Genomic DNA, 22,997 nt, shown 5'->3' on the forward strand with positions numbered 1-22,997 from the left:
TTTGTTTATCAAGTCTTCGACTTTGGGTCGTAGCAACTCTTAGTTGTGGGTGAGATCGTCTAAGGAATCAAGTGCGTAGTATCCTACTGGGATCAAAGACGTAAGGAGCGCAACTGTACCTTGAATCAGCGTGAGATTGATTAGGGTTCAACTACAGTCCAGTCCGAAGTTCATTGGCAGTAGGCTAGTGTCTGTAGCGGCTTAATACAGTGTGGTGTTCAAAGATGGACTAGGTCCCGGGGTTTTTCTGCATTTGCGTTTTTCCTCGTTAACAAAATTCTGGTGTCTGTGTTATTTCTTTTTTGCATTATATTTTGTTATATAATAGAAATATCACAGGTTGTGCGTTGAATCGATCAATTGGTAAATTCAACCTTTGGTTGTTGATTGATATTGATTGATCCTTGAACATTGGTTTTTGGTACCGTTCAAGTTACTTCTTTTATATTCAATCGGTCTCGCAAATTCCTATTTGTTGATTGCGGATTGAATTGAGAGATAGAGATATAAAACTCTTTGATATACTTTTCTCTAGATTGTGTCTGACTGCCTAGTTGATTCTCTTGAAAGTATATTGGAGTTTGTCTATTCAGATTGACAAACGAAATATTGGGTGTGGTTGTTAGACCCCCGCCTTTTCAGCTTTCATTTATCTGATTTTCTTCTCGTAAACTGGATAGTCTCGCCACCGGTTTCTGCAATTCCACTAAAATGGGCAGGCCTTCTAGTCATTTAATATTTCAACCAGGTTGTACAGAACTTCTACTCATTTAATATCTCGTTTGTTTTTTATATCTTGGCGCATCCATTACTAGGTTGAAAATTGCTCTTAGATGGCACTTACACTAGTCAGACTTTTTGGTCCTTTTTTTTCTTTTTTTCTTTCTCAACTTTCTGGTTATTATTTATCCTTCCCATTCACAGTAGGGAGTCATAAACTCTTCATTTATGTGACCTTCAATGATGGTCGGAATTTAGCCATTTTCCACTCGATTGTGACATGAGAGTTTTGCACATGTATTTTTTAGTGTCGTTTGGTCGTCGTATACTGTCAGACGTCTTGCTACACCGCATGTTTATTGAATATCTTTGTGAACTTGAGCGTTCTTTGACTGGTGGTGGATCTTAGTTTTATATTCGCTATTGGTTTCCTTGATCTAGACGTCCTTGTTTTATAATGTTATTGGATCATGCGGCTCTGATTCAGTTTTTTTTCTTAGTCGCTCTGTGATGTCTATCTTGGCGAGATTTATTGTAAGGTTTTGATGGTAGTGGTATGATGGCTTACAGATCTGATTAAGCCGTTTAAAGGCTTCATCGCCTCGTTGATTTTAATGCATAGTAAGCGCTCCTAGACTGAATCAAACTTGCAGGATCCGCTCTAGGGTTTTCCTTTTATATGTATCCACCTCTTACTACTCTTTGTGTTATTTGGTTCTTTTATAGCGACGATCTCTGATTTTCCGAATGTATCTCCGCGTCACTATGATAACGTTCTCTTTTTATTTCTGTCTCGTTGCTGGTTCTTTCTCTCTTGTGTATGCGAAGGTTGTGGAAGGTCTTCTATATGTCCTATTTTATTATATTTTTGATTCACTCATATCCTTTTAAGGTTTTGTACGTAATGTTTCTAACAAAATTATTTGACAATCTAAACACTTAAGGCCTAGAAAAACAAAGCTTGCACGTTGAGCGGTGAGGAAACCCTTGCTTTTTATTGGCCGAAACAGGCCTTTTTTTGACTTTTGTGAAACGAGCGTTCTGGTGAGGACACTTTTGCAACCTATAATTGGTTTAAAAATTACAAACTCAAAAGGGAAACTTAACTTAACATGTTTGGAATTTTATACAAGTCCAAATTCGATTCGGAAATCAAGTACCTACCATAATAGGACTCTTTTTTCAAATTAATACGAACAAAGAAAAATCAACATATTACACACGAAAAATAAAAGAAAAAAAATAAATATATGCGAAAATAAAAGGAAAAATTTAATAAGATCCACACATTTACCTATATTTTCTCCACCTATTTAATGTATAAGCCCCGCAACACCAAATGAAAAATACATCTCCACCAGGCCGGGGTTAAGCCCCCTGCACATCAAATTAAAAGAAAAAAGATGTCAGAGTGTAGCACGGGCAAAAATCCACTAGTTAAAAAGATTTTTTTTTTAATAGGAAAGGAAAAATTTCATTACTTCAACTCAAATTGAGATACATAGTTTCTCATTTATGAGATTCTTAAGCCACACATGTGACTCAGTCCCCCAGAAATTTTCACTAGTAATAACTCTACCCTTTTTAGCTAGGGTATCTGCTACAGAATTTGTATCTCTTGGTACATGAGTACAAACCCAACTTGTAAAGCTTTTAAGCATATCTAAACAGTGTAGAATGATGGAATTATTAGTCCATCCAACAGTGCCTATTACAACTTTTATTGCCTTAACTACATTAAGAGAATCTCCCTCTAAGTGCAGGTGCTGAAGCTTTTGCTTCTTGTCCATTTTATAGCTTCATAAGCAGCCAACGGTTCAGCTTCTTCTTCATCTTCAGCTACTCCTGGTTTGCTCCATGCTCCTACAAAAATACCTGCATCATCAACCATGATTAGACTAATGCCCATTGATTTATTATCTTAAAGGAAAGAAGCATCAAAATTGACTTTATGAAATCCTATTGCTGAAGTAGTCCATCTAACTTCAACTCTTTGAACTGTCAGATGAATATTCCGAGTAGCCTGTCTATTTAAGTGGTCATTCCACTCAGTAAGGACTTTTTGGATCTGACTTACTAACTTGGTAACCTACAAATCAGTGTTTTCAAATACAACGAAACATCTAGCTTTCCAAATATTCCATAATATTGTACCTGCAAAGATGATTAAGTCATTCATATTAAAGTTATCAACAAACCAACTTTCAATCCAGGTTTTTAGAGTTCTTCCACCAATTATTCCTGCAAAGTTACTTTCTAGAGCAAATCATATAGTTCTGGAAACATGGCAATTGATAAATAAATGATCTAAGGATTCTGGCTCTGTTTTACATAGATGACAAACATCATCTATGTTCTAAACATGCCTACCTAATCTTTCATAAACATGTAAACAATTGTGAACACATTTCCATAGAAAATGAAGTATCTTTGGAGGCAATTTTGCTTTCCAAAATTTCAACCAAGGAAAATTTAACTGGATAGCACTGTCCACTGCATCATTACCTGCACCATTAACCACCCTGTAAGCTAATTTTAACAGTAAACAAACCATTTTTGTTAGATGTCCATCTCAATCTATCACTTCCAGATTTTAAAATCCTAATTTTGGTGACTATAGTTAAAAAGAATTTAATTATCCCCTAAACCACATCTACCACTATTGTTAGGGTCAAATTAATAAAATCCATTTTGCAATTCAGTCAATCCGAATAGAACAACTCAAGATTGTGGCATGGACCGGAAACTACTTCATTGATATATGTGATGGGGTTATTCCGTTGCCTGGGTGTGTACTAATCCAATACACGAAGCTGTTTTATTTTACAAAAACTCTATACAGACCGTGATAAAAAAAACCATCTAGAAACCGTCAGTCACATATCATCCCAAAAACATGGAACTCCCTGCTGTTTTCCCGGGGAGTGGGCCCACTGAAATTCATTTACCTGTCTTGAGTGGTATTGGTGTAGTTCACATTTGGCGTTCTGTAGGACTTCTTAAAACTGTTGGAAGGACCGCCTACTTAAAATATTTTAGGGTCTGTTTGGGAGCCTGGAAATGAGATGACATATTCTTTAATAGTGTATCTTAATTTAATTTATGATAACCTTGTTACTGGTTAACTTTAATGTTGTTTGTCTAAAATTCTATCATATTTTGGGTTAGGTTGATCTGTGTTTGTTTGACTTCAGAAATAGGCTAATATAAATACTTATTTTAAGGCAATTACTTACTTTAAAAGGAAAATAAGTGTCTAACTCAGGTGAGGATACATGTATTCCAGGCATTTGGAAGAATAGCATAACCTCATTTTTTTATCTTCCTAAAATCAAGGAAGGTTTAGTAATCCTTATCCAAGATTGGATTTGGAGTGAGACAAACACAATTTAACCATTTTTCACTGGATGACCCAAACTAGGTTGGAATATCCAGGGTACCAAACACAACCTTAGTTTGTGTAAACACTTGGAAGTGGTTGAACTTTTTTTTTTTTGATGGAAGAAGTGGTTGAACTTGGAAAACTTGGAATTTAGGCTCTCTCTTTTCTTTTTCATTATTTTATTTTTGACCCTCAAAAACCCAAAATATAAAATATACTGCAATATTCTGGGAAATGGAATTCCGTTCCCTATTTGGAATTCCGTTACCCAAACCTAATATTACTAAAATTCCAGAAACCCTATTAGATATACTCTGAATACCGCTCTGAATCAATAAAAGAGAAATCTTGAATTTCAATACTTGTTATTGATTGTTATCTCAGAGTATGCACAGATCCGGAGTCACAATGGCTTGGAATGTATTCAAATTTTGTACGGCTTTACGTGGTCTTGGTTCTATAATGATCCTTCTTGTTCTCTGTATTATTGGTGTTACTTACTATGCTGTTGTAATTACAAATTATGGTCCAGCTTTGTTTGATGGTGGTCTTGATTCAATTATATCTCTTTCTGTTTTGATTCCGTTTCATTTCCTGGTAATTTATTCCTCTTTTGTTAACCATTTCTTGTCTAAATTTGCATAATAGTTCCTTTTGTATTTATAATCACTGGGTTTTGAGAATTTTTGGATTTTTAGTTGCCAAGTCAAGATTACTACAAGTTTCGAAGTTGACTATTCTGGTGCAATTTTGTGTCATAATCCTAGCCAATTAGTTGCTAAACCTCAGATTTAGCTAGTCCTTTGTTTGATCTTGCAGCTGGTGATGTTGTTGTGGAGCTACTTTTCAGTTGTTTTTACAGATCCTGGTGGTGTTCCTCCGAAGTGGAGGCCTTCTGCTATTGACGAGGAGAGCGGTGATATAGATCCTATGATTGGGTTAGAATTTGATGGGGCATCTTCAGGTTTGCAGCAATCTTTTATGCTTGCCGATCCTGCAAACCCGAGAGTTCGAATTTGCAGGAAGTGCAATCAGCTGAAACCGCCTCGTTGTCATCACTGTTCTGTTTGTGAGCTCTTGATTCTCTAGATTGCAATTCTCTTGATAGATGAACACTTTAGTTTTATGGGAGGAAGAATGGATTTTGCTGACATTTTTTGTTTCTTTGTGGTTTTAGGTGGGAGATGCATTCTAAAAATGGACCACCATTGTGTGTGGGTTGTCAACTGTGTTGGAGCATTAAACTATAAGTATTTCCTTCTATTCTTGGTAAGTTATTTTTCATTAATTTTTATTTTGTTTCAGAGACACATAAATAACATAATTATTCCTTCTGTAAATCGTGTTGTGTTGTATAAAAATATTCATCTCAGTGAATCTCCTAAAACCAAACCCGAATTAAGAATCTATCATGAAAGATAAAAAAGGTGCTGACATGAAGTTGGTATTTTATCTTAACCACATACGTTTTTGGTGATGTGATCCTTGCTGCGTATTTCTATCGATCCTGCTGTCGTCCTGTCTTTTGATTTTCATGATATATCAAGGGTTCTCACCCTATATCCTTAAGTCACGTGCGCGACTCTGCTACCTGCACAGAGCTTGGATTCACTATAGTGTCAATACAACAACATTTATTAGAGTGATATAGGGTATCTTTCTATATATATTAACAATATCAGGCTGTCTTACATCACTTATTTGTCGGAATATAATTGCTTGTAGCAGCTTGAGGTCGTATTCATTTCAATTACGTAGTAATGGCAAGAGAATCGTGTTTTTTATGGGACTTGTGGAGAACATAACTGATCAGACTTGGTAACTACTGTACAATACGTTGAATTTTACACTTGTGTACATGGCATATATATGTGTATATATATATATTAGTTAAAACATAGAATATCTGCCAAGGTCCTTGTTTTGACTGTACTTCTGCTCCTTTAGGTTGGTTTATCAGAAAATAGTTAATACTTTTAAAGAGAAGGTAAAGCTCACTCTAAGGTTAATGAATGTGCCTCTGACCTTATCTGTGCTGGTGAGATTATTTTTCAAGGTAGCTTTTTGGAGGGGCTCATTATTGTTCTGATAATGTGTAGGGTTTTTCATTGGGTGAACCGTGTCCTTAGCGCCTGAATCAGTATGATGATTGTGAACATTATTAACTCTGTAGCCTTGACTAGGCACCTAGTTTTTTCTCAGCATCATGTTCCAAAACATGCACCTCCTTTATGTAACAAACCCTGTTCCCTGGATCAGGTAGTGTTTTTTTGTCACGTGAGCATCTGTCTTAATAACTTCTCACTGGAAACTGCATTTTTTCTGTAAAACTAATATAACACCCTAAAGTGAATCTGATTAAGCTACCTAGCTGTTCAATCTCTATATATGAACTTTATCCCAGTTGCCTAATCTTTTAATGGGGAGATCAACCACTTCAAAAATAGAGAAGGAGTACTATTATTTGTGTTCAAACTTCCTAACCAACAAATAGATTAAGTGTCAGGCCCCTGGTGGAACCAACATGACCCACACCAAGGAGTTCAAAACTGGAATCTTACGTGATGGCTCACACCGAGGAGTTCAAAACTGGGATCTTACTTAATCTGCACATGTGCAGACTTGAATACTTAATAAAGTTGCTATTTTTTTGCATATGGGCATGATTTGGGTTTTACTCTTTTTATCCCCAGAACCTAGTATTTTATGGGCGTTCGATAAAATTCAACTGCAATATTGATGCTTTTCTTACTAAATCTCTACCACTGCAGTTCTACACGTTTCTAGAGACAGCTATGGTCACCTTGTCCTTGCTGCCAAGTTTTATTGCCTTCTTTTCTGATGGAGAGATACCTGGTACACCAGGGACACTTGCTACAACATTTCTTTCATTTGGTGAGGGCCAAGGAATTAGGTTCCTTATTTATTACTTACTTTATGTTTCCTGATTAAACTTTACAATGTACTCGGCAAATTCATTATTAACATTGTGATTTTTCAGAAGTTGGCATACAATACATGAAAGTGTTGTCTCCAAACAAATAAAACTTCTTTGTAGTTTCTCAAAATTGCTAGTTTTCCGTACGCACCTAAGTTATGTCTTCAACACTTGACGTCGAAATGCGGCCTCTTTTTTGTTGACCCTAATTTCTTTCAACTCTTTGCTCCATGTAGTGCTTAACTTAGCATTCTCATTGAGTGTTATGGGATTTTTAATCATGCATATATCACTTGTGGCGGGTAATACGACCACTATTGAGGTACAATGCTTTGTCATCTCTATATCTTCTAGTCAACAGTTTATGTTTTGTGATATTTATGTTTATTCTGTTCTCTTTTCCATGTGATCAGGCATATGAGAAGAAGACAACTCCAAAATGGAGATATGATCTTGGTCGGAGAAGAAATTTTGAGCAGGTTTGTCCATTCCCCTGCTACTTCGTTTGCTGGATTTGTTGTATTTGTTTTATTCTTCTTACTAAAATAGTAAAATTAAAATGCTGAAAATCAATTGAATTATTAAGAGGGAGGTTCTGTTGACATGCTTATTTTGGGCACTTTTAATTGGCATTCTACTTAGGAGCCCAAAGTTTGAACACTCAATGGCTGCTTTTTGGGGATGATAGCATCTTGAGTAGTACATCTTCACCAAAAGTCACCGTCATCTCTGTATTGAAATACTAACGGTGATTAAACATCATGTCTATAACATTTCATGGATGGCACGGTTATACGTTATAGAATGAGTTGATTATTGATGAATATATTTTACTCGATATGTATGTCATCATCACCTGGAATCAGCTCATGACTTTTCACCATATGGGTAATATAAAGAGTGTCTTTTATGCATGTGAATGCAACCCACTTCAGTCATGGTCTTTGTTTGCCTGATATTTTGATCTAGTCATGACTCATAAATAAACCTGATCAGATTGGGCCCGCCAAGTGGCACCTGAATGCATGTTATACTGAATTGATTTAACAGACTCGACCTCTACATTAAGTTGCACCTGAATGCATGATATACTGAACTGATGTAGACCGAACACTTAGGTTTGCTTCTTATTCCTCTTTTTGGTATCCTACTTCCTTGTTACTTTCTGGCTTAAAGTTAACGGCGTATCTCCTCCTAGAACCAGGAACTGCAACATGAACTAAATGCTCTTCTGAGCCAAAGAAAAGTTTGTAAATGAGACAACACTGATATTGCTTCATGGCCACCTGAATTCTTTATTAGTGTTGTAATCAAAGCATGTGAAAATTAAATTAAGTGGCTCCAAAATGTAGATACTTTTACCTGTAACTAGAATGTGTAACTACAATATCTTACGAGGTTCTTCTTTCCTATTATGTTTTAATTTACATCTAATGGCACTTTTTTCTGTGTACTTCCTTCTCTCCCTCTCTCTAGGTGTTCGGCACAGACAAAAAATACTGGTTCATCCCTGCATACTCAGAAGAGAACCTTAGACGGATGCCTGCACTTCAGGGTCTTGAATATCCGTCAAGGCCCGAGTTGGACATACAAGGATTTGAACATCTTCTTTCTGGGTAGACCGTAAAAAGTTATTTATCCCTGAAGCAATGCGTCCAATTTCCTTATACAAAGCATGTCTGTCGGCTGGATACACACAGCTTTTGCCCACTGAACAGATTCTTGTGATTGCCATCTTCGATCCGTTCTTTCACATGGAACCCACTGAGACAAGCTGACCATATTTGTAGCATAAATTACTCAACCCTATATGTCCTGTTGGAATTTTTTTGTTGTAAAAAAGGGAAGAATCATAGAGATTCGAGGGTGGATATGACTGAACGCCTCAAGGAATGCTCTGCTCCTGCTCGGTTTGTTTCTTTCATGTTCCGTTCATAAGTGAGGGTTGAATAGAATTGAAAGCCGTAGCTTGGCAATATGAGTAAAATCAAGGTTTTCTTAGCTTGTATCTGTTTTTAATGAAAAATGTTTCTGATCTTTTTTTTTTAGAAAGTAAAATGTTTCTGATGTACTTTACAAAATTTGTGAAATGAGGATGAGTATTTGGATTATAGTCTTTTGCTTCTGTTCTTATAAAGTACTCAATGTCTAGCGCTTCCCTAGTAGTCCGAGTATTGAGTTCCCATCAAGCTCTAGTCCCAAATTCCTTAAGGTACTTTCTCCGTCCTAGTTTACTTGCTTAAATCGGACTGCAAAAACTTGAAATTCAAATTACTTTCACATACACAATCAATATTCCAAATGACTGGTTTAATATATTAATTTTTACGGGCACGGATCCTCTGTAACGGAAAATCCTTTGTCTCTCTTTTCCCTCCTATGATAGCGTACCATGTGTACTCTATTTATTTCTACGGTTAACGGATTCTTACCACTAAATAACTGCTGCAGCAGTGGTGGCCGACGAAGTAAGAGCTGACGAAGTGATGGATTTATAGAAATTTATTTTTTGAACATTGTTCTGAACAATTTTTTATATTAATTTGTTTTAGTATGTTAATTCGGCATATAAAATTAGGCAAGCACTAGGCATTAAATATTATAAATTAAAATTGCGTTCTCAATACCATTTGGATCGGGTCTGGTTAGCACAAAGTCCCTGATACGCCTAACTTGTGGCGTTACCATGGTAATAACATTATACATCATATTGATGTGTCCAACTGGGGAATGTACATTGGACTCCACCTGAATCTGGTGCTATCAAAATAAACATAGATACTTCTTTTGATCATAATAATTCTCATATGGGCTTTGGTTTAATAATTCGTAATTCTACAGGAACATGCGAAGCCATCAGAGGTAGATTCTTCTATGGAGGAATAGATCCAAAAAATGCAGAATGCCTAGCCTTTCAAGAAGCAGATTACTGAGCTAGAAAAAAAGGTCTGCAGAAAGTAATTTTTGAAGGTGACTGTGTGAATATGATCAACTCGGTGAAGCAAGCCAAATCTTCAGTTCACTGGACAAATGAAAGCATTGTAAATGAAATAGGCAACTTCTTTCTTTCTTTTCTTGGTACGATGTAAAATACGTTAAAAGGCAAGCAAACAATGTGGCACATGCAATAGCGAATGATGCTAGAATTGGCAGAATATCTTTCGACTATAACTGTAACTTTCCTGATAAATACATGAAGGAAATCAGAAAGGATCTAATATCTGCCACATGAAGTTATCTTGTAATATTTTCTTAGTAATATTAGTTATCTTTTGCAACAAAAAAAAAATTGATGTGTCCAAGGATAGCAAAGTTGAGCTCATCTCCTCTCTCTCGATATGTAGCTGACAGATGCCTTATCTTTACACGTATACAAATAGGTCTGGAATTTTTGTCGTGAACTCCGTAAAGGTTGGATAAAATAACTTCTTCTCTTGGTTTATCGTCTTCTCCTCCTCCGCCGTCTGTGTATATTGTTCTCTGCAAATTTAAGATTTCTTTCGGTTGACCAGATGCGAAGCTTTAGTTAGTGAAATTTGAAACCCATTAAGGTTTTATTGTTTTAGATTGAAGAATAAAATCTTCAATTCAATCAGTCTCATTAAATTGGTGATATTTTTATTTCCTGTTTTGCATGAAAAAGATATCGAAATTGATCGATTCTGATCGATCTAATGGAGATCTTGAAAAAGTTTGTTCTGTTAATTTGTTTAAATAATCGCATTTGAAGGAAAATTTTGATTAATTCGATCAATTATGTCGAGGTTAATCTTAATTTCTTGAAATTGTAAATTCAAAAATACCAATTTGATTTTTTTGTACATTTTCTGTGACTGACAAACTACATTTAATCATCATATAGAAGGCCTTCCTAAAGGTTGGCCAATTAATAATTAACATTGATTTCTTACAAAGAAAATTGACAGCAAAGGAATCAATACATGTCTTCTTCGTCTTTTCTCTATTTTCAGATTTAGAATTTAAATTCACACATCATATAACATAATATAGCACAATTGAACCCCAAATCTTATCCATGATACCTTAGTTAATTTATCATTGGTTAGATTGATTATTTCCACAAAATCAACAATTGGGATTTTAAGCAGCTAAGATCCTTTTCTTTTCCAATTTCCAAACAACAAAATCTAATATAATAAAATAAAAACTCTTCATCACGGAAAAATATAAAATCAAAGAATTCACGGTGGTTCTCTTAATTCTTCTTTGGAAAAAGAGGAGTTCATTTCAGGAATCTTCCATGTTTATAGGATACGATCTTAATTACAATTATATTTAATCTATTTTCGGGACTCTAATCTTTTTCCGGAACTTATTGGAGGGATTTAGTTTTGATATATGCATACTAGGGTTTAATAGATCAGTAATATCAGTTCCTCAATCGTCGCTGATAAGAATAAGTTTTGTTTATGACGGAGGTATAAACGAACTATGCCAAGAACAATTTGTTTGTTTGTGTTTTTTCTTTTAAGAATTATTTCCACAAATTTAATAGAGTTTTTTTTTTTTTTGTTACTACTGGAGATAACGGCAAGTTAAAAGTCGTCAGAATAAGGGATACGTGGCACTCTAGGATAGGCAGGGACAGAGAGATAGGGGATTTCCTATACCTGTAGTTCAACTCAGCCCACCCGTAAAACCCATCGTCAAACTCACCACTGATGTGGCACTGACGTGGTGACCAAGTGGTCGTGCATGAAGATTTCCAATTCAGTGTATACTGAAATTTTTCCGGATCAAACCACACCGGAATTGTCAATTTTCTCCGATTCATTATCTTCTTCTTTTTCAAATTTTTTTATAATTCCTTTCTTCTCTTTTATAAAGGATGATTTATTGTTATGATGTTAGATAGATCATAGATAATCCTTATAAACCCTCAAGACTCGTAGAGCAATTAAATCGCAAAACGAAAAACTAGAATAAATCCATAGACATGAAATTTGAAGGCTAAGTTCTGCAATCAGGGCTCAAGTTTAACTTCCCATTTAATTCTTCCATGGATGAATGAGAAAATGAATGAACCTTCCCATTTAAAAAGTGACCAAGAACAACACTTTGAAGTGGTCGTAGTACTTGATTTGATATTCAAGCTCCAGCTAATTCGTTCAAAGCAATAGAAAGGAGAAAACAGAAAATGAACTTTGGCTGCTGGAAGAGAGAAAATTGAAACCGTAGCATATACTCTAAGGTCAGGCGACGTGGGTTGATCTAACTTAGATATACGACCATTTTACTTTGAGGTATAATTGGCAGATTGTGCCAACTGAGTTAGCCACATAAACACCACGTCTTAGCCACATCAGCGGTGGGTTTGAAAGTTGGTTTTAAAAGTGGGATGAAAAGAATTATTGTTCCGGTACAGAGGATCCGCGCCTAATTTTTACATCCTAGTTTTTGTTTCTTTTTTGATAATTAGAAAATTTTAGTGGGAAATATAGAAATTTTTTGATACACTTTTGCTAAAAAAAACTCAATTTATACAAGCAAACAGGACGGAGGGAGTACGTTTTAATTATTCAGTCAAAAGGTCCACAATTTAAGCAATTATGGAGGAGTAGAGTTACTTTCCAACCGGTTCTTAAAGCCAGTCTATGTATATTTGCACACCGTGCATTTTGTTTCTTTTGTCCCTCCGCTACAACCGAGTAACAATATCGGAACAGCTACTGAAAATTGTTGGTTATAAACTGGACTCCTGGTTTTAAGCATTTGAGAACGAAGTCAGGGATACCGACAATTTCCTCTACAATCTTGAAAAACGGGCACCTAGCTTAGTGATCGAATTTTATATAGTGGTAAATAGTTGTCGTTCACTCGGACTTGATCAGATTGATTTTAAGAATTAATAAACTAAAAAAATAAAAAATATATACAAAAAATATTTTCACAAGATGAAGAGAGTTACCGGGACTAGGATTTCGTCGAATTCATAACATAGGGTTCGATTTATTTATTCTCAACAATTAAAGCTCAATAAATAAAATTAACATGGACTCTGATTTTGCCAAGGTAGATTCTCAAAAGATTAGTTGTAAATCCTAAGCATGATGTATCAAAATATTTAAGCTAAGCATACCTCATCAAATTAAATGACAACCAATTAATTCAAATCATATTTCAATTAAAATTAATGCAAAAGTCTTAAAAGAATTAAATAATTTTACCCACATATGAGATTCGTCTTCCTCCATCGTCCCAGTGTTGGGGTCTAGCTCAGCATATTGGAAACACACTCAGAATAATTTTGCATTGCTCAAAAGTGTTTTCAAGAGGTGAAAATGGAAAAAATATTGAAAACCGGGTTTGTAACAATTATATTTGTTTCAAACCGAACTGTTACAGAGAACGATAAATATGATGTGTCGCTGACACTGTAGCAAAACGATTGTCTTCTGCGGTCTAATGTTCTTCGTGTTCTTGAGGTGCATCAGCAGCAGAAACGACTCTGCAACCTCTAAATTCTTCTCTGTAGCTCACCAATCACCTCTGTTTTCACCCCCTAACTCCCCATCCCCTTGTACGACCCCCAAACACTTCTTTTATACTCAACATGACCTCAAAATATCACTAGTTAATGTCAATATTTTCTCTTTACTCACTCTGCATATTACCGAGATTTCTTTCCCTGTTTAACTCCTACACGCTTCTGTTGTATCCAAACATACTCCAATTTTGCTCAGAACAAGAACAGAAAGATCCCAACACTTCAGACACGCGCAATCCTCAAACACTTCCCAGAAATAAAGCCGAGAATATATTTCTTCCCTGTTTGACTGTAACACCGAGGAAACTTGCTTCTTTCTTCAAACTAACCGGGTTACCAGTCCTGTTTCGTCTTAACAGTCCCATACAAGTCCAAAACCATGAAAGAATCCCCACAAGATCTTCCCAAACTCGATTCAGCAGTTACGCAGGTGACAACATATTTCTCCCATGCACGAACTGCTCTGGTTTGATCCCTTGGATTATCTAGCCAAATTCAGTCAAAACAGACGACCATACCACGCCTGTTACGCACAAACAACTCATCCCAAAGAATCTCAGCCATTGAATCTCTCTAAAACAACTCTAAATCACGAACCCTAATTCTGATGATAGTTTGCCACATTTTCCCGCCAATTTCAAATTTGAATTCGTGAAGAAGAAGGTTTCCCCCTATCTGAGACCTGGGGTGTGAATAGCAGGTGTTCAACTGAGGTGCCCCTTATCCAAATTGGGGGTCCGAGTAGCACTTTTTGAGCAACTTTTTCCACACAAGTGTATTTCTCCAAAAACATCTACACAAACATAAAAATACCATAATAAGTACAAAATCAAGTACTAACAATAGATACATTAAGGACAATTTAGACACAAAAATGTGTCTATCACTTAGCTGGTCATCTCCGTTTCCCAAACGACAATCCTATGAAAAACTCTAATAGGACGATAATCAAGATATCTGGTGATTATGTGGATGATTACATTTGTAATTAAGATAAATATATTTGCACATGCAACCAGCCTATTGTTTCGAAACAGGGAGCAAATCCTTCAATTTTTTCTTCAATTTAATTATAATTATAGTTATGTTTTCGTATTTAACAAAAACAAAATATAGAAAGGATATATAGAGTTAGGTATTGTCGTTTCAACAAGATAGATACCACGAGTAGATTGGTGGGTAGAAAGGGCACATCCGAATTGGGCACAGATGATATGCACCCCAAAAGAATAGATCATAGGTCTCCATTCAACATACTGATTCAGAATCATCTCGTAGATTATCACGACCGAACAAACGTCTTACACCCCTAGTAATGAAATAGATTTGTATTTTTTTTATTCCTTCAATATCGTGATTTAACTACGGTGGTTATGAATTAGTGCCGTAAGGAACTCAATTAATGCACATGAAAACCTACTAGTAGGAGCCCTATTTCCAACTCTGGTAGACTAGACACCCCTTTAAAAGGAAAATCTCATCTTAAACTAACTTGAATTCTCCACTACTGTAATTGAGAGGAAAATCACAAGATATCTTATCTTAATAGGGCCCATGATACAAGTGAGTAAGATTCCTTATTAATTGGGCCCATGATACAAATGAGGCCGAGGAAATTTACACTGCTCATGCTTTCGACTAAAGGAAGGGTTAGTCGGTTTCTTTTTAGGTTTAGGGTACAGAAAGGGGAAAAGAAAAGGAATAATGAAAAGAAAAGGGAAGGTAATAGGGACGGCAACCTTTTTGATAATTTCTATCATTTTCTCCCGTCAGTGGAAGGTAAGGAGGAAACTTGAATAGTTAATAGACAATAATAGCCAGAGAAGCTCTGATGATCTAATAAGGGGGTTGAAAATCATTCGGGGAGCTACGGTATCTTGTATGATTGTTTTGGTTTGAGAGTAAAGGTATGGGCAACACCAACTTTTAAAACTATTTTGATTAAATGCTTTAAAAATTATTAATTCACGATTTTGGTGTAGTTGTATTGTGAGCATGATATTAGACAGAGTATATGTTTGCCAAGTCAACAGTAGTTGACTTGACCTATCTTAGTAAGTGTAAGTATGCAAGAGGCCTGTGTGCATGTAATGACACTACACCCACACACAATTGTTGTATTAAATACCAATGATTATCTCTGTTACGTTTTATCCTTGAATCAATAATATCTTACAACTTTCTCATGGTATCAGACGGTCTGATCCTGAGGTTCTAAAAAATTTCACTGCAAATAATCTTTTCAAGCAGCAAATTGAATCATTGAATCACTTAAACAACTTTTTCTCAATACCTTTTTCCCGATTCAGATTGATAATCTTTGTTTCTCAAGAACACAGTTTAGGGTTCTTGGTTATTCTCAAAACTTATTTCTCAGAATTTGTTAATGTCCGTAATCGTTTACACAAGAAGAAGAAGAAATATGGGTTCTACTTCCGCTGCTGATGAGGGTAATTTCACTATTCCCTTTTCAAACATTGGTAATTTTGTTTCATCAAAATTAGATTCTACAAATTTTCTTTTATGGCAAGATCAATTCGAGTCAATTCTATATTCTGCATCTCTGTTTGGGTATGTTAGTGGCGAAATTGTTCAACCAGATAAAACAATTGTTGTCAATAATGTTCCATCTTTGAACCCTAAGTGGGTGTATTGAAAGAAAGCATATTCTTTTGTAATGAGTTGTTTGAAGGCTACTTTATCACCATCTATAGCTGGAAATGTGTGTGGGTGTAGTGTCATTACATGCACATAGGCCTCTTGCACACTTACACTTACTAAGATAGGTCAAGTCAACTAATGTTGACTTGACAAACATATACTGTCTCCCAAAACTGTGAAGTGTGTATATCTTGGTTATAGTCCTTTTCATAAAGGATATAAATGTTATAATCCACTTACTAAAAAGCATTATATTTCAAGAAATGTGGTGTTTGATGAAACACAGTTTTATTTTTCAGCACCTTCAGTTTCTCATGTTGAGTCTTCTATTTCTACTCCTGTTTCACCTTCTTTATCTATTGATATTACTTCTCCTGTCACTTCTTCACATCCTCCTATGGTTACTAGATCACAGAAAGGTATCTCCAAACCTAAATATTTTCCAGATTATATTTCACATCTTTCAGTTAAATATCTTATCTCTTCTGCATATGCATCTTTATTAGCCACAAATTCTGAGCCTAAAACTTTCAAGCAAGCTATGAGTAATCCTGACTGGCAAGCGTCAATGAAGGAGGAATACGTTGCATTAAGAGATAATGATACATGGGATTATGTTGCACCATAACCACATATGAATATTTTAGGTTCTAAGTGGGTGTATAAGATTAAACAAAAACCAGATGGCACTATTGATAGGTTAAAGTCACGCTTAGTTGCTAAAGGATATGATCAACAAGATGGATTAGATTTTAATGAAACATTTAGTCCTGTAGTTAAGGCTACTACCGTAAGAGTTGTTTTATGCATGGCTTTAGCTTATGATTGGCACATTCAACAAATGGATGTTAGTAATGCCTTTTTACATGGTTTTCTTGATGAAGATGTGTATATGACTCAACAACAAGGCTTTATAAATCCAGATTATCCATCTAATTATGTTTGTCACTTAAAGAAGAGTTTGTATGGATTGAAACAAGCTCCAAGGGCTTGGTTTCATCAGTTTAGTTATTTTTTAATCAACTATGGTTTTCATAAGGCAGTTTCTGATAATTCAATGTTTGTTCTTTCTTCTCAACATGGCGTGCTGGTTCTGTTACTTTATGTAGATGACATTCTATTGACTGGTAGTTCATCTGCAATGATTGATACTTTAATTGTGTCTCTTAAGAAAGAGTTTGCTATGTAAGAATTGGGCCAATTGGGGTATTTTTGGGGAATTGAAGCAGTAAGAGGGTCTGATAATATTGTTCTGACACAGAAAAAGTATAATTTAGAGTTATTATCTAAGGCACATATGCTTGACAATAAACCTTGTGATACTCCAGTTACCATAGGAGCTAGAGTCTTTATACATGATGGAACTAAGTTGGATTATGCTAGTGAGTATAGAACTATTGTTGGCAGTTTGCAGTACTTGACTATCACAAGACCAGATATCTGTTTTGGTGTAAATTATGTTTCTCAGTTTATGCACTCACCCACAGATGTTCATTTTCAACTAGTCAAAAGGATATTGAGATATCTGAAAGGTACATTGGGTTTAGGTATTACATTAAAGAAGGATAGTTTACATTCTTTGAAGGCTTATTAAGATTCAGATTGGGCAGGATGCCGAGATACAAGAAGGTCAACATCAGGGTTTGCAGTATTCTTGGGTTGTAATTTGATCTCTTGGTCTTCTAAAAAGCAACCTACTGTGTCTAAGTCTTCAGCTGAAGATGAATACAAGTGTATGTCTGTTACTTCTGCAGAACTTAAAGGGCTTGTGGACTTGTTATCTGAATTAAAAATTCAAGTTCATACTCCTACATTGCTTTGTTGTGATAATACAAATGCCTTTCCTTTAGCTTCTAATCCTGTTTTGCATGCCAGGACAAAACATATAGAGATCCAGTACCATACAATCAGAGAGCTAGTGGAGCAAGGTTTTCTGCAACTTCAACACATTGCTAGTGAAGATCAACTTGATGATATATTTACCAAAGGGTTGTGCTTTCCTACATTCTCCAGATTATTGCAGACTCTCATGGATACACAATTACAATTTACTTCACAGTTATCCTCTGTTTCTTCTCAAGACATTACACAGCCTTCTGCACTTGTTTAACTTTTTTGTTGTTTTTCTTTGTTTTGTTATTTCAAACTGATGTTGTGCCCTTATCAGTTTGAGGGGGTGTATCAGACAGAGTATACGTTTGGCAAGTCAACAGTAGTTGACTTGACCTATCTTAGTAAGTGTAAGTGTGCAAGATGCCTGTGTGCATGTAATGACACTACATCCACACACATTGGTTCTATTAAATACCAATGATTATCTCTGTAACGTTTTATCCTTGAATGAATAATATCTTACAGCTTTCTCACATGATTATCTGTAAAAATATTTTTGATAGGATACGAGATATCCCTAGGAACGGATTTGATTCCCTAAACCCACGTGGGGATCCCTGGGGCGAGCGTGGATCATTTTTGATGGGATACGATATATCCTTGGAAACGAAATCGATTCCCTAAACCCACGTGGGGCTCCCTGGGGCGAGCGGTTGATCATTTTTGATGGGATACGATATATCCTTGGGAACAGATTTGATTCCCTAAACCCACGTGGGGCTACCTGGGGCGAGCGGTTGATGGACTTAATTTATTTTTATCGATACTGGCTTCCTGGGGGAGCAGTTGATTGAATTATTTACTTTTATATATTGGCTCCTTGGGGCGAGAGAGTTTTTGTGTTATTTTAAACAGGATCCTGCAGGGAGAGCAGTATTTTAATGATTTGTACAAGCTTATCAGGTAAGGGTGGCTATAATGGTTTTGACCATGTTTTATTCAGTGAATTGTTTGATGAACTACAGTCGTGCTTGATCCCGTTGGCTACGTAGGCAGACGCATGTAGGTCCAACACTTATTATCATAACAAATTTTGTGTTGTTTTATAAATTTGAATGAATATAAATAGTAATAATTTTGATGCTTAAGGTTGTTGTGTATACCTAAAATTCTATTTCTAGATGTAATTGATCTTAGTTTCAAAGCTCTAAAATATTGTACGATGTTGAGTTTACTGTTTATCATTTTATATTCATAACAGGTTTTGGGATAATTCTTTTGTAATAAATTTAAAAGATCTTCAGGGACATCTGGTTAAAAATATAGAATTTTCAGAATTATATAAGTATTTTTAAAATAATTCTTTGTACTCGTGTTAAATCCATAAAATATTTGACATTTATAAATGTCTAGTAAATATCATATTTTAAAATTATGATTCACCGATTTTTTTTAGACCTTAATGCCTTCAGATAAAATCAATACCGATCTTTTATCTTTCTAAAACGACAAGCCTCATCCAATTTTGAGTTTTGCATGATTTTATATAATTTTTATAAAACAAGATGTTACAGTTTTGATTTTCTGCAGTGCTGGTCAACTACGTGTTTGACAGTGGTCGTTGGATACTCAACTCATTTAAAAATCCTGAATAATTTATACCTAATAGTATCTACATTATATATTTTATGCGTATAATTACCATATAATTTGGAACTCGTGTGAAGCCTGTTAAATTCTAGGAATCTACCTTGGTATGTTTTCAGTTTTACGATTTGGTGTTGAAATCATTACTTATTAATTAAATCTTAAGACTTGAACAATATTAATATTTTTATTTCAGAACCAATAATGTGTTTTGTTTTCGGTGGCTTTAAAATTTGGTTAAATCAAAGGTTAGATTTTCCTAAATAAATTTCTAAGTATTCCACTGCGACAGAAATGGTAACATGAACATTAAATAAAATTAGCCCAAATAAATTGTTTAATAAACTTGAATTTAGTAGCCGAGCTTTGGCTATGATATTTACGTAGCACTTCGGGGGTTAGGGCATTGAATTCGGGTAGGATCCGGGCCCGAAAATCGGGGTGTTACAATCCAGGATGGGAAAACGTACGCAAAGAAGCAGTACTTTTGTGGATTTCTCATTATGAAAGAATGCATCACGAGTAGGATGAACTTCTCCCAACACAAGTCCTAGACGGCCATATTGGAACCATAGAACTTAGTTAAATGCTTGAAATTATGATTCAAGTTCAAGTATTAAACTTTTTCGTTAAATTAGTTTAAAAGTTCTAGTTTTGTTTTGGATATTATAAGGTTATCTAATATCGATATTTTTATATTACATGTTTTAATATTTAATTTCGTTTACTATATTGCGACAACAATACAAACGATATAACTACTTAAACTTGGCGGCCTTTTCTGCACCAGTGCGAAGCCAGTAGCTAGTGAAATCGTAGCCTTATTTTAATTTTCTTGCTTTATGTTTTTCTAGTTGCTAAATAATTCACATCCCATATGCGAATATATCTGTATTGTACTCCTGCCGTAGTAGAATTACTCGGCCGGAATAAATCGTGGCAGTGGGTGTTTTATGCTAAAAATTGTTACTGCTAGCTCCTGGTTATTAACTAAACGGCTAACTATCAAAACAAAACAGAGAGCTTGTTAAACGGACTACATTATTACATAATTCTTAATTTTTGAGTTGAGAGTAAAATTAAGTCTTAGAAATTCTTACTCTGGATAGGTACAAGATGAAGATGATCTTTCTTATGAGTAGCTATACCAGATGCTTCATCCATGTTTAAATCTTCCTTCTTCATCCCACTTGGTAACTGCCAATCAAAGCTGTACAAAAGATTTGCAAGTGCAAGTTCAACAGTTACCATTCCCATATCAATCCCTGGACAGCCTCTTCGACCACCACCAAATGGTAAAAATGAAAAATCCTTTTGTTCTCCGAATTCAACAGGCTTATCTATGAACCTCTCAGGATAGAACTCATCTGGTTTATCCCAATACATGGGGTTCCTCCCTATTGCCCAAATGTTTATTAAAATTTTTGTTTTCGGTTTTACATCGTATCTGTCAATCTTACTTTTGCGCATGCATTATCTTGGAAGCGATAATGGAAACGGGGGGTGAAGTCTTAGAGTCTCTTTAACCACCAATTTCAGGTAATGAAAATGTTTGAGATCTTTTTCCCGTGGCTGCTTCCTTTTGTTGTTCTCCACGTGACTTCTTATTTCTTCTTGTACTCTATTCATTGATGCAGGGTTTTTCATGAGTTCTGCCATTGCCCAATTCATGGTTACAGCTGCTGTGTCTACTCCTGCAACAAATACATCCTGAAATATACAGAAAATGATCAATTGCAGAAATGCAAAAGAAGAAGTACAATTAAAAGATTGATAAATGAATAAGAACAGTATTTTACCACAAGTATTGCTATTATATGCTCATTGGTTAGACGTATCGTGCTCGATCCAGACTTCCGCAACTTAAGAAAAACGTCTATGAGATCGTCATGTTCCGACTTCAATCTCTCTGGGTTGAGATGTTTGTCAATGACTTCTTGAATATATTTGTCTAAATTCTTGCAGCATTTGTCAATTCTCCCATGAATTCCACTGATCCTATCAACAATCCAACCGACCTTAGGAAAAATGTCAGACAACCAGAAAGCACTAACCAAGTTCATGACTTCGTCAATTGTTTCCCTGAGTATACCATCATCAAATTGATCTATACCCTGATTAAGTTTACTGCCAAAAGCTACCCTGCAAATAGTTTTATTTGTGAAACTTGCCAAAGTTTCAAAAACATCAATAAGAGCAGTGCTAGTTGCAGTTGGGATGATAGAATGAATCATCGCTGCAACTTCTTCTTCCCTGATTACCTTGAAGGATTTCACTCTTTTCATACTAAGAAGTTCAAGCACGCATATTTTTCGAATCTCCCTCCAGTATTCTCCATAAGGTGAACAAGCGATATCCAAGTAATTATGGGAAATGCGTTTCATGCAAGCCAAAGGAGGTCTAGTGCAAAAATCAAGATCATGTGTTTTCAAGACTTGTTTTGCAGCTTCGGCCGATGAAATTACCAGTGTCGGTACACTGCCAAGTTGTAAAAACATGATGGGTCCGTACTTTTGAGATAGTTTCCGTAGCTCTTGATGAGGCGGTTCTCTGAGTTGATGCAAGTTGCCTATGATTGGAAGCTTGGGAGGACTTGGTGGAAGTTGATCACCATCTTTGCTTCTTTTAAACATAATTAGGACATATAGAGGAAGTAGAAGAATCAGAGGAACAAGTATCAAATAAAAAAAACAAAGAAGAAACTCCATATTGCAATGAAGTTCTGGTTCACCAATGGTTGTCATTTGTGGTTCATGGATCATCCTTTTATTGGTAAATGAGTAAGCAGGGTAAATATTTTTCACTCATCTCTGTACAGTAAACGCAATATGGTAAAGTCACAATCTGTGAACCGACACAGATTGTGACTTTACTATGGGAGTGGTTGGGCAGATTATCTGCTGAAAAACAAGCCTCATGGGTTGAGTAGCTCTTAATCCTACGATATACTATTAGCTCAGAAAATTAGCTGTGGGGTTGCGATAACTAGATGTGCCTCTATTTTCTCCACCGTCCATTTCTTACCAGGTTTGGTCTAGTGTGCTGCCAAAAATAAGAGGGTGGTCACGGGTATTACCAAGGACAGTAGCAGTTCCTTCCTCAATGGGACTATGAGCAAGTCAAGGAGACATTGAAGGTGATGCGGAAGATGATATATGCGATATATGTTAAAACAAACACAAATTAGTAAGTTTTTAAAATTTACTCTCTTCTCTGAAAATACGATAAGAGAGTCTCTCAAATCCTAGACGCCTTTTGCTCAGATCCGTTCTCATGGAAACGGATCTGAGCAAACCATCTCCATTAAA

At 35.6% G+C, this 22,997-nt stretch overlaps 2 protein-coding genes across 2 annotated transcripts; one reads left to right on the forward strand and one right to left on the reverse strand.

The window, feature by feature from the left end:
- Nucleotides 1–4,267: 4,267 nt before the first annotated feature.
- On the forward strand, nucleotides 4,268–9,153 carry LOC113302372 (probable protein S-acyltransferase 14). Its single transcript, XM_026551286.1, has 7 exons — nucleotides 4,268–4,699; nucleotides 4,922–5,171; nucleotides 5,280–5,371; nucleotides 6,874–6,997; nucleotides 7,277–7,362; nucleotides 7,454–7,519; nucleotides 8,517–9,153. Exons 1-7 carry the CDS (start codon nucleotides 4,490–4,492, stop codon nucleotides 8,658–8,660), a joined length of 972 nt encoding a protein of 323 aa, XP_026407071.1. The 5' UTR covers nucleotides 4,268–4,489; the 3' UTR covers nucleotides 8,661–9,153.
- An 11,539-nt stretch (nucleotides 9,154–20,692) lies between these two features.
- On the reverse strand, nucleotides 20,693–22,442 carry LOC113302373 (cytochrome P450 71B22-like). The gene is made up of 2 exons (XM_026551287.1): nucleotides 21,489–22,442; nucleotides 20,693–21,399 (listed from the first exon to the last, which is right to left on the reverse strand). The coding sequence occupies exons 1-2, from the start codon at nucleotides 22,431–22,433 to the stop codon at nucleotides 21,163–21,165; spliced, it is 1,182 nt and encodes a 393-aa protein (XP_026407072.1). The 5' UTR covers nucleotides 22,434–22,442; the 3' UTR covers nucleotides 20,693–21,162.
- Between the last annotated feature and the right edge of the window lie 555 nt (nucleotides 22,443–22,997).

Source organism: Papaver somniferum, chromosome 8, assembly GCF_003573695.1.
Source record: "Papaver somniferum cultivar HN1 chromosome 8, ASM357369v1, whole genome shotgun sequence".
Taxonomy (NCBI): Eukaryota; Viridiplantae; Streptophyta; class Magnoliopsida; order Ranunculales; family Papaveraceae; genus Papaver; species Papaver somniferum.

Bases quoted from the DNA above. Each gene is read 5' to 3' on its own strand.
- LOC113302372 (XM_026551286.1), top strand. From the start codon at position 4,490: ATGCACAGATCCGGAGTCACAATGGCTTGGAATGTATTCAAATTTTGT. The intron at 4,700-4,921 runs GTAATTTATTCC...TTGATCTTGCAG, and splicing joins TGATTCCGTTTCATTTCCTG to CTGGTGATGTTGTTGTGGAG. The intron at 7,363-7,453 runs GTACAATGCTTT...CCATGTGATCAG, and splicing joins GTAATACGACCACTATTGAG to GCATATGAGAAGAAGACAAC.
- LOC113302373 (XM_026551287.1), bottom strand. From the start codon at position 22,433: ATGACAACCATTGGTGAACCAGAACTTCATTGCAATATGGAGTTTCTT. The intron at 21,400-21,488 runs GTAAAATACTGT...TGTATATTTCAG, and splicing joins ATATAATAGCAATACTTGTG to GATGTATTTGTTGCAGGAGT.